The 14914-nt window shown below is 37.1% G+C and overlaps 1 protein-coding gene across 1 annotated transcript; it reads left to right on the forward strand.

The window, feature by feature from the left end:
• Nucleotides 1-1573: 1573 nt before the first annotated feature.
• On the forward strand, nucleotides 1574-3361 carry si:dkey-96n2.3 (uracil nucleotide/cysteinyl leukotriene receptor). Its single transcript, XM_046848028.1, has 2 exons — nucleotides 1574-1629; nucleotides 2143-3361. The coding sequence occupies exon 2, from the start codon at nucleotides 2164-2166 to the stop codon at nucleotides 3106-3108; it is 945 nt and encodes a 314-aa protein (XP_046703984.1). The 5' UTR covers nucleotides 1574-1629; nucleotides 2143-2163; the 3' UTR covers nucleotides 3109-3361.
• Nucleotides 3362-14914: the final 11553 nt, after the last annotated feature.

Raw genomic sequence — 14914 nt, forward strand, 5'->3', positions numbered from 1 at the left:
TGCCAATTGTGGTCCTAAGCCATTGTAGCAGACTATCGGTATTAAATACAGTCCTCATAGTTCTTGGGTGGGTTGGGATGAATCAGGCAGATCTAAAGAGAAGATGTGGCTCTTTGCCTGGTTTCATGCGGCTCTTACGTTCATATCGAAGTTTGTGTTTGTGTTTTTTTTTTTTTTTTATGTGCGTGTTCGCTTTGCTTGAGTTCAATACGGTATTTTTAAAACTTAAATGATCTTGTGGATGAAAATTAAATGAAAATGAAATTTGGCTTGGAACATTGCATGGGCTAAAAAGCCATACAATGAAGGGGAGTTTGTTAAATAATGCCTCAGTGATGTTGTTGAAATCTTGTCTTCTAAAAAAGACAAACTAAAATGCATTGTATCAGACGTCCAACTGTCCCTCCACACTGTTGAACACAGAATATCAGACATTACCACGGCTATTGAATCACAGTTGCACTCTGACCTGGAATGCCAGAAGTTCCACTAAGCAACATGTATAGTAAAAGAAAAACACTATTGTAAATTATTATATTTTTGATTGTGGACTTGGTTGAACTGACTGTGTGTGTGTGTGTAAGAGGAAGGGATGGGTGATGTTCATGTGTATGATGGGGCTCCTTGCGATAACACAGTTCACAGTTTAAAGATTACATGATTACAAACTTAATATAAATATAACTCGAATTCTACAAACTTGGAAAGTGCTTTTAGGTATTTCAGGAAGAGGTAGGTCTTCAGTCGTCGCTTGAAGATAATCAGGGACTCTGCTGGCACCGAGGTGGTGGAATGAACTTCCCCTAGATGTCCGTACAGCAGAGTCCCTGATTATCTTCAAGCGACGACTGAATTCGAGTTATATTTATATTAAGTTTGTAATCTTGCGTACCAGTGTAGATTTATTCATTACTAGAGATTTAAAGCACTTTTGTACCTCGCTCTGCATAAGGGTGTCTGCTAAATGCCGCAAATGTAAAAAATGTGGCTCTTGGTCTCTGACTGGTTGGCCACCCCTGTGGTAATGTCATCCACAGTTTATTTATATGTTTTTGGAAAGTTTTCAAAGCTATGATTTCCATAAGCTATAATAATGACATGAGATGACTAAGAAATTAGATGACTAGCACTGTGTTATATGGACTTTCTGAAGCTGCTTACTGCGGACCTGCACCCTGTAGGTGTAAGATACTTAACCATTGCCTGTTTGTTAATATTCAGTTTGTCAGCAGTCCTCTCCTTTCCCAAATAGAAAAAGACCACTGCTCACTAGGCGTCATGGATAGTGAAGCACTATGAAATTCCTTAGTGTTAAGGAATTAAGTATGTCTAATGACTGTCCCTTATTTTTACTTACACAATTTTTATTCAGCATAGCTTCAAGCTAATTAATTAATAAATTGGTCACTGTTGTGATCTATTCTTTACAGCACAAATATTCATTGTTTACAAGTTCATAGACTTGGTCTGTGATGTTCAACTTGACGTTCTTCTGAGAAATAGAGGGGGTGGTGAGTTCCCACAACAGGAAGAAGGTAAATGCCTTTTGAAAAAAAAAAAAAGCTTTTGAAGCCAAAGAGCATTAGTCCATCAGAAATCACCATGAAAATAGAATCATTCAACTGATCAGTAAGTACTTGAGCACTGCTATTTTTTTTTTATTCAACAAAATTGTGGTCTTCTGAAAAGGCTCTGTATTAAATATCAGATGTTATATCTTTTGTATGATCAGCTGACTTTACCATCAGCAAATATTGCATCTGAAACCATGAAAAGCTTAAGAAGTTCATTTTCATTTCTACTTTACAGCCCAGTAATGGTGACCCAAACACTCAAAGTATAATATTATTTAACCCTAGAATGATTAGCTCATTCTAGTCATTTATATGTGTTACCGACACCCACAATCTTTCTCATTAGTGGGCCGATTTTAGATTTAGTTTAAATTTTCTGAGACAGCTTTGATGTCAATAATTAAAGGTACAAATAAATGCTTATGATCTATAAAGGCATTTTGGATTGCATATATTTAATGGCATGTAAATAACATTTAAGTTGGACCTCAGACAGAACAATGTCTTTATTAATGTGCATTTCATTTTATCTGTACAATCAATTGCATCTTTTCAATCTCTCTCTCAGACTCAAAGCAAAGATATAAATATGAATTTCTCAGTGGAGAAACAGAATGGCTTCTACTCAGCTGGTTCCTATGAAGAGAACATGCTCTTTGCCACTTTATACATTATTATCTTCATCATTTCTGTTCCATGCAACTTGCTGGCTCTGTGGGTTTTCTTTCATAGTAAGAGCTCCTCCTCTTCCAATGTGTTTCTGCTGAACCTGGCTATAGCTGACATGTGTTATGTTTTGGTGCTGCCCATGCGTGTGATTTATCATGCTTTAAATAGTGACTGGCCACTTGGGGAGGCATTTTGTCGCATGGTGGGGTTTCTGTTCTTTATAAATCTTTACTGCAGCATGTACTTCATAACTTGCATTGGCCTGGACCGCCTACTGGCCATCAGCCTACCCCTGAAAGGCCAATCCGTGAGGAAAAGTAAAAACGCTAAAGTGGTCTGTGCCATTTTGTGGACATTGGTGACTTTTTCAATGGTGCCTGTGCTCTTCTCTCACCAAACAACTAACTTTTTGCCCTCTGGCAGGAATGTGACCAATTGTAATCAGCTGTACTTGGAAAATGGATCTATCAAAGCTTTTGTGTCAACTGCGGTTGCAATTTCTATCCCTCTGTTCTCTCTGACAGTGTCTTATATTCTCATTCTTCTTAAACTCAGAGGGATGACATTTAACCAGAGAAAATCTGTTCAAAGTAAAGCAATCAGAATGATATTACTTACTTTGGTTACCTTCATAGTGGCCTTTGTGCCCTATCACATACATCGTTTGATTTACATAGAGCGCCACAAACAGGGCAATTTATTTGATTTTGAAATTAGATCTTTAGCATTTGGTAACCGTTTAACCTCTGCTCTCACATGTGTTAGTGGTATAATGGATCCTCTTCTGTACTTCTTTCTGGCTCAAAATTACAAGAGGTCTCTGCGTCGGCTATATGGAACAGCAACAAAGACCAGTCACAGTTAACCTCTTGAATGAAAATAGAGGATTTTCAAAACCACATTTCTTGGATAAATGGTCAAACAAATAAATCTTTCTGCAACCTGCTTGTTAAAATATTAGCTGGATCATCCTCAGATGATAGCTATCAGATTAGTAGAATCAAATGTTTCTTGTTTGTGTAATGCAATGTGTGGAAAAGCAGTGAAGTTTAAAGATCACATTCATACAGTGTTGTATGTGGATGAAATATTAATTGGTTGGATCATATTCAATGCCAATGATCTTAAATGTCAAGTGACTTTTTGTTGATTCTGTGTAATAATAAAATAAAACATAATTTTACTATGTGTGTGAATTTTTACTCTGTGTGTCAATTTTGCTGAATAAACAAGATAAAAAAAAAAATCTTCTTTCACATCTGTGAGTTCGGAAATTTCAATGTTCAATATCAGTGTGAGTCTAAAATAAAAGTGAAGAGAAATTGATGTTACAATCTATGAAATATAACGTTTTTATATATTTATTTTTATGAGCTTCTCTGCAGATGGCATGTCAAGAAACCAAGGATATTCCTTGAAAATTGCACTAAACATTGGTGACTTTGGTGATCACTTTTAGTAGTAGTAGAAGGTTTGGACTTTACTAAAATGGTCTTTGCTAATAATTGTCATATATATATATATATATATATATATATATGACATGTGTGTATATATATATATATATATATATATATATATATATATATATATATATATATATATATATATATATATATATGAGACAACCCTTTACTTTCACCTGGACTTGCAAAAAAAGTTTCGAGTTGAAGATCTGCTGGCTCTGTTGATGCTTCTGTGTCATGTTCTGTAGTTCTATTTCTATAAATCCATAAAAATTTACCCAAAATAAAAACATTCTGAAATGAATAATGCTAATTTGAGCAAGTTGGGATGAAAAAACATCCATAATTTTTTCTTGCTTCAACCAAAATGGACTTAAATCCTTAACTGCTAGAACATTAGCATGGGATGGCATTCAGATGAATAACTGAAAAATTAAGTTAATTAAAAACAGAATGTTGTTGCAATTATTATAAAACAAACATTCAAGATGCAGACAATATAATAACTAACATTGTAAAAACTAGCATTCCCCCTCTTGGAACACAGGGATAATTGGCTATCAAATTTTGGACAAACAGTGTACCTGTAAATTAGGTTTAATTAGACCCAATGGTGGCAATTGAGCCTAGTTTCATGGACCAAAGTAGAAAAAACATAGGCAACAGCAGCAACACACATTTTCAGCGCTTGCTCCCATGACTAGGAATAAAGCATGGATGGGAGATGGTAGATCAGTGGTTAAAGCATTGAACTTTGAAACAGAAGGTCATGAGTTCAGATCTCAGCACCACTCAGCTACCACTGCTGGCTTCTTAAGCAAAGTGCTTTGGAACTCATGTGTCCAGCTGGTCATGTGACCAGAGTAATGTGTACAGAATCGCTCCTATGATGTCATCATAAAAATTATAGTTTCTCCTTGACAACCACCAAATAAACAAGAAGCAGCAGCGATTAGCAGCAATAAAGAAACTACAACTTCTCTTCTATTAAACATTTCTTCATACAGGTACCTGGTAAGTCATCTAAATAATTATTGTATAAAATTGTAGATTATTTAGTAGAAGACTCAAAAAGTAAAAAGTAATTATTTAGTGACATTAGCATGGGTAACTAGCTAAGCTTAGCTTTTATAGTTTAGCTTTTTATATTAATCCAACAAATTGACCTAATAATTAGTATATAATCTATTAGATACAATAAAGTAGCTTAATTTAACCTATTTATCCCATATTTTAATCAAACTCATGTAACCTATTTACTCCAAGCCTAATTAACATAATATACTAATAAATAGAGTAGAATAGGGTCAGACTGGGACTACAATTTTAATAATCCTTGCAGCCGTGGCATGTTTTATCTGTTGTGGAATTCCTTGCCATTGTTTAGACAATATGTACAGCTCCCAGTGTATAAAATTACAGGTAAAGAGTCTTCTACGGAAAACATCTCCACAGATATGGATCAAAACATCTATGTGGTTTTGGATGGAGGGATTATGGCCCTAGTCAATAAAAAAAAATTACTGTAACAAACGTTTCCTTATAACTAAAAGCACTAAACCCTTTCTACACTTCAATTCTGATCCTTTGATTATATCGTATAAATCATGTTGTTGTTGTGTGTGTATTTTATGCTGTGTGCAGGAACATGGCAGCTGGTGAACATAGGAGGCTTCTGAAAGGTATGCGTCTGCATCAAAGCATGTGCTAAGGGGTATCGCTTCGACTTTGACACCTTTAGAACTCCCTGCTATGCTTGTTATGTCCTTGTTTCCAATCTTTCAAAGCATTGCCTGTGGTGCATGCAGAAGCCCACCTGTTCTTTAGGTAAATGGTGCCATAATGGACCCTGTAAGTTCTTCAAGTTTTCTCCAGAAAAGGACAAATTCGTTTGGGAAACTGATGCGGACCAGTTCAGACCGGTGATCGACATTCTGCACCACGCTGACATGTTCTCCCCAGATGGAATGTGGCTAGATTTCATCCAGAACTCTGTCTATGATCTTCCTGCAGGACTTCAGCTAATCACCCATATCTTTCATGTGCATAGGGCTATTACCCTTGTCCAATCGTTTGGAGTTCCTGCCCGCTCGCTGGGTGTTCCGAGAACTCACAGATTTCTCTTCACGGACTTCGTCATGCAAAGCACCTTTGTAACTACACCATAACCTTCTGTGGCTATGTTCTATGGACAACTGAACCAGCAAAACATCGTGATTGGAATTGTCGTTCTATCCTTTGTCACAAATTTCACACAATCAATAATAATGATCAGGTGAGAGAACGGGGGAAGTAGGAGAATAATCAGTAGGGGACCAACATAAAGGATAAAGAGGAGATGGTAGAGTTGATGCAGGAATTCGGGAGTCGTCATAGTCTTCATTGTCGGTCTGTGTCACCTGATGATAAACAGCAGGAAGGTCAGACGAGGTCTGTGTGCCTATATCACATCTAAAAGTACTCTGCACGATGCGAGGAAGCAGACAGGAGTTCTCTGGAACAGCTGGAGTAGAGAGATGTTCAATAATTCGAGCAATCTCAGTGGCGAGGGAGAAGATTTGAAACTAACAATACTGTCGGCGGAGAACGCTCCTAAGAGCTGTCCCAGAAGTTTGTGAGATGGAGCTGAATAAAAGAAACCAACAGAGATACAATGTAAAAGGATGAAATCACAATGACTAAATATAAAAATTTATATGTGCATGTAGGATCAAAAGTAACAAGCTTATAAATCAGGGGTCACCAACCTTTTTGAGAGCTACTTCTTGGGTACCAACTAATGTGAAGGGTTACCAGTTTGATACAAACTTCTGAGATAAAAAATTTGCTCAATTTACCTTTAATTATGTTATTTTTAATAATTAATGATATTCATCTATGTCAGGGGTGTCAAATTCAATTGCACAGGGAGCCAAAACTTTACTAAAGTACAAAACTAAAGCACACTTTAGGTCACGGGCCGAACAGGATAAACATTTATTGAACACACTAAAACAATGATTTTTGAACATAAATATGAATAAAAACAGACAGGAATATCATTCCAGAATAAATAAACTTAAACTTAAAATAACTCAAAATATTTTGCTCTCCATAAAAATATATAATCAAAAAGATAATTCTGAGAAACCAAGAGCAATTGGAGAAACATGTAGCTCAGCTGAGGGCACTTTGGGTTCTGACTATGAGAAACAGCAGAAACAGAAAGCTGAACCTCTACAAGCCCAAAGAGTCGCAGAAAATCTCTGAGGAAACAAAGATTCTTAAGTGAGGGAAGAGAAATGAGGATGGAAACCCGAGAGTGACTGGAGGAAGCTGTTCAGCAATATGACTTCAGCACTAGAGAAAGAAAACAAGAGAAAGAAAAAGAGGAGATCAAGCTGGACATGTCCTACATATAATAAAGTACAAGAATATCAGTGATTATTGTAACTAAATATTTTTCCTTCCTTCAAAATAAATAAATATCTTAAATATAGTGTGTGTTTTGTTTCAATTATTACATTATTATTGGACGTCATTTAAATGTAACTCCACATGATAAAATTTTGGGAAAATGGGACAAAAGTAAATGATATTAAAATAAAGGTTCTGTTTAAACCCAATTTTACATGAACAGAAGTTAAAGTAATAAAATAAACAGTTATTGAACAGGATTCACAGTATCAATTCAAATATTAAATCACAATAACAAAAAGATTAAATCAATTTACAATACATGAGTTCTTCATGGGTTTATCTGGTGCACACAATACTATAAAGTTTAGTTTAAATGCAGCCTCATAATATCATAGTTCAAGTGTAACTTTTGACAAGCGCATTTAATAGAAAAACATCAGAAATATTTAATTATTAATTACTAACTATTTAATTTAATAGATTTGTTTTAATAATTCATTCCATTCAGTTTGGTCAATTCAGTTTGAAAAGATTTGATTCCATGATTTCAACTCCTTAGATTCAGTACAAGTAACTCGGTTCAAGAGAGTTCAGTTCGATCACTTCTATTCAATACAATGATATTCAGGAGAGTCGGGTGACCGTTTCAGCTCGACCGAGTCTGAATCCATAGATAGTTCCAGAAATTTCCTTTCAGCAGTCTCTCGAAAAAAAAAACAACAGCAGGTGGTCAGAATGTTCCTACTCTGTTCCTGGGTTAGTTTAAGGAATGAAGATGAGAAAAGTGATGCAAGAAATTGCACAAGTATTAAAGATGTAGTTTAACCTAAAGACCTGCACAGGACGTATTTTTCAGTCCCACTTCTTTAAAATATATGTTATTTTCTCCAACTTCTCAAAAAAGCTTGACTGTTTCTAACCTAGTGAGTCTGTTACCATGACAACTTCAAACCAGCTCAAGAAAAATGTCGAAACGAGTCAGGTGGTCTGAACGTGTCACGGATCGATGGCATAAAACTTTGGATGAATATTTTTTTTTTTGCGTGAGTCAATTTTTAACAGTTGTACAGTTTGACATTATGACACTGAGCAGTGGTGGACAGTAACAAAGTAAATCTAATTTGTTACTGTACTTATGAATTTAATTTAATTCAATTCATTTTTATTTGTATAGCGCTTTTAACAATGAACATTGTCTCAAAGCAGCATTACACAGATAATGTGGTGATTAAAAGTGAATATGTTCTTTATAAGTAAGTTTGTCCCTGATGAGTGAGCCGGTGGCGACTGTGGCAAGGAAAAACTCACCGAGATGCATAAGGAAGAAACCTTGAGAGGAACCAGACTTAAGAGGGAAGTGTAGCAGACTGTTGACATTAACTACAGTCCAATCTATCCTCAAAGCGCCCATTCTTACTCCAAAATTTCATGGAACCACTCAAGGCGTTGATGAGAAACGCCTGGACAAAGTGGGAAGATCCACGGAGGGGAGAGGGGCAGGAACAGTGGTCTCTTGCTGCTGCATTCTGAACTAACTGAAGCTTATTTATGCACTTACTCGCACACCCAGACAGTAAAGCGTTACAGTAGTCTAATCTAGAAGTAACAAAAGCATGAACTAGTTTTTCTGCATCCTGTAACGACATCATATTTCTAATTTAAGCAATATTTCTAAGGTGAAAGAAGGCGATCCTGATGATATTATTCACAAGATCCTCAAAGGAAAAACTAGGGTCAATAATAACACCAAGGTTTTTGACCTGAAACGCTGAAACAAAAACACTATCCAGAGATGCTACGTAATCGGAAAGTTTGCTTCTAGCTGCATGTGGTCCTAGTAAAAGTACTTCCGTCTTATCTGAGTTGAGCAGAAGAAAGATATAAAGCATCCACTGTCTAATGTCCTTTACACACTTCTCAACATTGTTAAGCTGATCTCTCTCATCTGGCTTTACTGAAATACACAACTGTGTATCATCAGAATAGCAATGGAAGCGAATACCATGTTTATCTATAATTTCACCAAGAGGCAGCATATATACAGGTAGTCGTGGACTTACGACCTATGCAACTTACGACTATTCGACTTTACAACCACAATTGCTAGCCGCGGCATACGACAGTGCGTAGCAGCTTCCGGCATAATTTCACAGTACTGTACATATAGCCTACTCTACTTACGACCAAATCATGTTATGACTGGTCTGTTTGTCCCAATCGTGGTCGTACATCGACGACTACCTGTAAAGAGAAAAGCAGTGGGCATAAGAAAGATCCTTGAGGAACACCAAACTTTAACTCAGAGAGTGTGGAGAACTCACAATTTACATCAACAAACTGATGGCGATCAGTCAAATAAGACCTGAGCCAAAAGAGAGTCGTTCCCTTTATTCCAACAACTTTCTCAAGTCTAGCAAGCAGTATAGTGTGATAAATGGTGTCAAAAGCTGCACTAAGGTCGAGTAAAACAAGTAAAGAGACAAAACCCTGATCAGAGGCCAATAACAGGTCATTTACCACCTTAACCAGCGCTGTCTCTGTGCTATGATGAGGCCGAAATCCTGACTGATACATTTTAAAAATGTTATTCATAAGCCATGATTCATATTTAGTCATGATCTTGCACCCAGCAACCCCAAAGCCATTATGGCAGCCTGTTCCCCCAGCCATCACAAAGTGCATGAATCAGATCAGCTTCCTGTCATCACACATGGACCAAAAAAAGCCATTTTTTTTTTATAGATTATAATTATAGAAGTGTATGTCTATAAAAATAAATATATATATATATATATATATATATATATATATATATATATATATATATATATATACAGTGAGGAAAATAAGTATTTGAACACCCTGCTATTTTGCAAGTTCTCCCACTTAGAAATCAGGAAGGGGTCTGAAATTGTCATCGTAGGTGCATGTCCACTGTTAGAGACATAATCTAAAAAAACAATCCAGAAATCACAATATATGATTTTTAAACTATTTATTTGTATGATACAGCTGCAAATAAGTATTTGAACACCTGTCTATCAGCTAGAATTCTGACCCTCAAAGACCTGTTAGTCTGCCTTTAAAATGTCCACCTCCACTACATTTATTATCCTAAATTAGATGCACCTGTTTGAGGTCGTTAGCTGCATAAAGACACCTGTCCACCCCATACAATCAGTAAGAATCCAACTACTAACATGGCCAAGACCAAAGAGCTGTCCAAAGACACTAGAGACAAAATTGTACACCTCCACAAGGCTGGAAAGGGCTACGAGGAAATTGCCAAACATCTTGGTGAAAAAAGGTCCACTGTTGGAGCAATCATTAGAAAATGGAAGAAGCTAAACTTGACTGTCAATCTCCCTCGGACTGGGGCTCCATGCAAGATCTCACCTCCTGGGGTCTCAATGATCCTATAGCCCAGAACTATATGGGAGGAGCTGGTAAATGACCTGAATAGAGCTGGGACCACATTTCCAAGGTTACTGTTGGTAATACACTAAGACGTCATGGTTTGAAATCATGCATGGCACGGAAGGTTCCCCTGCTTAAACCAGCACATGTCCAGGCACGTCTTAAGTTTGACAATGACCATTTGGATGATCCAGAGGAGTCATGGGAGAAAGTCATGTGGTCAGATGAGACCAAAATAGAACTTTTGGGTCATAATTCCACTAAACGTGTTTGGAGGAAGAAAAATGATGAGTACCATCCCAAGATCACCATCCCTACTGTGAAGCATGGAGGTGGTAGCATCATTCTTTGGGGGTGTTTTTCTGCACATGGGACAGGGCGACTGCACTGTATTAAGGAGAGGATGACCGGGGCCATGTATTGCGAGATTTCGGGGAACAACCTCCTTCCCTCAGTTAGAGCATTGAAGATGGGCCAAGGCTGGGTCTTCCAACATGACAATGGCCCGAAGCACACAGCCAGGATAACCAAGGAGTGGCTCTGTAGGAAGCATATCAAGGTTCTGGCATGGCCTAGCCAGTCTCCAGACCTAAATCCAATAGAGAATCTTTGGAGGGAGCTCAAACTTCGTGTTTCTCAGCAACAGGCCAGAAACCTGACTGATCTAGAGAAGATCTGTGTGGAGGAGTGGGCCAAAATCCCTCCTGCAGTGTGTGCAAACCTGGTGAAAAACTACAGGAAACGTTTGACCTCTGTAATTGCAAACAAAGGCTACTGTACCAAATATTAACATTGACTTTCTCAGGTGTTCAAATACTTATTTGCAGCTGTATCATACAAACAAATAGTAAAAAAAATCATACATTGTGATTTTTGGATTTTTTTTTTTTACAGTTGTGTTCAAAATTATTCAACCCCAATGCTGTAAATGGTTTTAGGGAATTTAGTGTACATTTGTAATTGTATTCAGAATGAAATCCTACAAGGACTTCTTAAAGAACCATATGCAACTAAAATGACATCAATTAGTTTTGTAATACAGTAGTAAATGTTTCTTTTGTGAATTCTTCATTGACATAATTATTCAACCCCTTAAAGACTACCACTCTGAAGAACAGAGGTTCAATGAAGTGTTTTCAATCAGGTATTGAAAACACCTGTGGATATCAGGGAGCAGCAATAAAGCCTAATAAGCACCAATTAGGCAGCTTTAAAATGACTGTGATACTCAGCTCCTTCTAGACATTTACTGGTGTGGTTACAAACATGGTGAGGTCAAGAGAATGGTCCAGGAAGACAAGAGAACAGGTGATTACTCTTCACAGGAAGGGCAATGGCTATAAGAAGATTGCAAAGATGTTAAACATACCAAGAGACACCATAGGAAGCATCATTCGCAAATTCAAGGCAAAGATAGTGTTCTGTGGACTGATGAAACAAAATTAGAACTGTTTGGGCCCATGGATCAATGCTATGTTTGGAGGAGGAAGAACAAGGCCTATGAAGAAAAGAACACCTTGCCTACTGTGAAGCATGGCGGGGGGTCAATCATGCTTTGGGGCTGTTTTGCTTCTGCAGGTACTGGGAAGCTTCAGCGTGTGCAAGGTACCATGAATTCTCTTCAGTACCAGGATATATTGGATGACAATGTGATGCAGTCCGTCACAAACCTGAGGCTTGGAAGACGTTGGACCTTTCAACAGGACAATGATCCCAAGCATACCTCCAAGTCCACTAGAGCATGGTTGCAGATTAAAGGCTGGAACATTTTGAAGTGGCCATCGCAGTCACCAGACTTAAATCCGATTGAGAACCTTTGGTGGGACTTAAAGAATGCAGTTGCAGTACGCAAGCCTAAGAATGTGACTGAACTGGAGGCTTTTGCCCATGATGAATGGGCGAAGATACCCGTAGATCGCTGCAAGACACTTGTGTCAAGCTATGCTTCACGTTTAAAAGCTGTTATAACTGTAAAAGGATGTTGTACTAAGTACTAAGATTGAATGTCACTTGGGGGTTGAATAAAACTGATAATGATGTGAGCTCAGAAAAGACATTTGTGGTTATTTCATTATAAATGTTATGTTATATTTGTCTGACCTACACGTGCCTCTTTGATTTAATTGTAAGCAGGATGACTGAATGATCATAATCAATGTCAAACCGACCAAAACAATCAATTTCAGTGGGGGTTGAATAATTTTGAACACAACTGTAGATTATGTCTCTCACAGTGGACATGCACCTACGATGACAATTTCAGACCCCTCCATGATTTCTAAGTGGGACAACTTGCAAAATAGCAGGGTGTTCAAATACTTATTTTCCTCACTGTATATTATTGGTCGTCTTTTATAATTTACAGGGTGATGGGCCGTGCATTTCACACCTCGGCCTTCAGTCCCAATCCCTCTCTTAATAAAATCATTATGATGCCACAGCTATAGAAACCTTCATTATTACAAAGGAAATCGGATAAATCAGAGCGCTGTATTACAGACAGGTATCTTATAGAGTGTGAATAATGCCTTTACTAAAGCAAGAAACCCAATGAACACAATTTAACAAGTCTCTTTTCACTGAAGCCACAGCGGCACCACTCACAAATATGAACTCTAGCAGAAACATCAATATTAACCTCGAAAAAAAAATTCCTGGGTTTTTTCATGCATCTTTATGAATTTTTTTCCTTGCATTATAGTTTTCCTGTATTTTGTATGATGATGAGAATAATAAATTGATAGGCAGTCTAGAGTCGAGAGGCCAACAGCAATTCTTAAGGAACTACAGATAGTTTCTGGCAGGTACTGGTCACTCCTTGCATGTGACCATCATATCCTGTATTCTGTACAAGTCTTGGCTGTCTGGTAGGGAGATCAGAAGGAAGCTGTTTCTTACAAAGAAGAATATACAATTCTGTCTGTATTTAGTCACATGTGGAATAAAACTTCCATTGGCGTAATCCTCCAGCAGTGCCATTTTTCGATATTTATATGTAAAGGTAATTTTGTATTATTTATATTATGAGTCTTTAACGACTCTGTGTATATGTTTTAAAAAATGACCATGTTACTGTATGTACAATTATATGTACAATTGTGTTTACGTATTGCAAACACTTTATTAGGAACACCTATATATTCATATACACTGTGTGTGTGTGTGTGTTGCTGAATTTTTTTTTTTTTTCACAAAAATATTTGTACAAAAAAAAATTAGCAAAATACAATGTCCTCGTAGAAAAAAACACAAAAAACAAAAAACAAGTGTGCAAAAATTTACAACCACCAGGCTGAAATAGTCCATACAGAAACAAAACAGAGTAAGAACAGGAGCTTTGAGGATTGGAATTTGGACTGAAGTTTACATCAACAGTCTGCTACACTGATTCAGGACTACAGTTTCTATCTGATCATCACCTCAACATCATTTAGCTGTAATAAATGGACATTCAGTGAAACCCAGATGAGGACGGGTTCCCTCTTGAGTCCCTCTCTAGGTTTCTTCCTTATGCCGTCTCGGGGAGTTTTTCCTTGCTGCAGTCGCCACCGGCTTGTTCATCAGAGACAAACTTACACATAAAGAACATCATAATTATTTTTATCACCACATTATCTGTGTAAAGCTGCTTCAAGACAATGTTCATTGTTAAAAGCACAATACAAATAAAAATGAATAAAAAATCTGGTTACCAGATGATAACTGAATTTTACCATCAACTGCTCAGGTGTAAGTTGCTTTGGATAAGGTTGTCTGCTAAATGCTGTTAATGTAGGTGGAGTGGCAGCTTGTCCTTGTTTGTTGCAGATCATTTCATACTTCTGCTTAGGACAAGCAGTTACATGCTTTACATACGCTTCTCGTGAGCTTTTTATATCAGGTCAAGTCAAGAAGCTTTTAATCTCATTTCAACTATATATAGCTGACGCATTACACAGTGAAATGAAACAACGTTCCCCCAGAACCCTGGTGCTACATTTAACAACATAAAACCACATAACAGAAAACACTGAGCTGAGGACTAGTAAGTGTCCTCGCCACATAAAGTGCATCATGTGCAACCTGGTGCAAACAGTGCAAGACAGACCATGCAAGACAACACAAGACAGTGTAGGACAAATACACAAAACACAAAATAGCTGCACCAGTTAACCTGCTGTATATTCCACAGTGCAGTGTAAACAAACTAAACATAAACAAAAGGGTTTGTGCAAAGCAGCAGTCAAAAAGATGTGCATAAACAGTTTTGTTTTTGCACAATATTTAATAATATAATACATTTTTTATATATAATTTGACACAATTCTCTGCAGTTCAATAGTTTCAATCTATTACTACATGGGTCTAAATAGTTTTGCAAGAAAGAAGAACCTCAGCAGTTTGACCTCA

This window comes from Silurus meridionalis, chromosome 4 (genome assembly GCF_014805685.1).
Source record: "Silurus meridionalis isolate SWU-2019-XX chromosome 4, ASM1480568v1, whole genome shotgun sequence".
NCBI lineage: Eukaryota > Metazoa > Chordata > Actinopteri > Siluriformes > Siluridae > Silurus > Silurus meridionalis.

What these genes read in the sequence shown, in the direction of transcription:
- si:dkey-96n2.3 (XM_046848028.1), top strand. Translation starts at nt 2,164, where the DNA reads ATGAATTTCTCAGTGGAGAAACAGAATGGCTTCTACTCAGCTGGTTCC.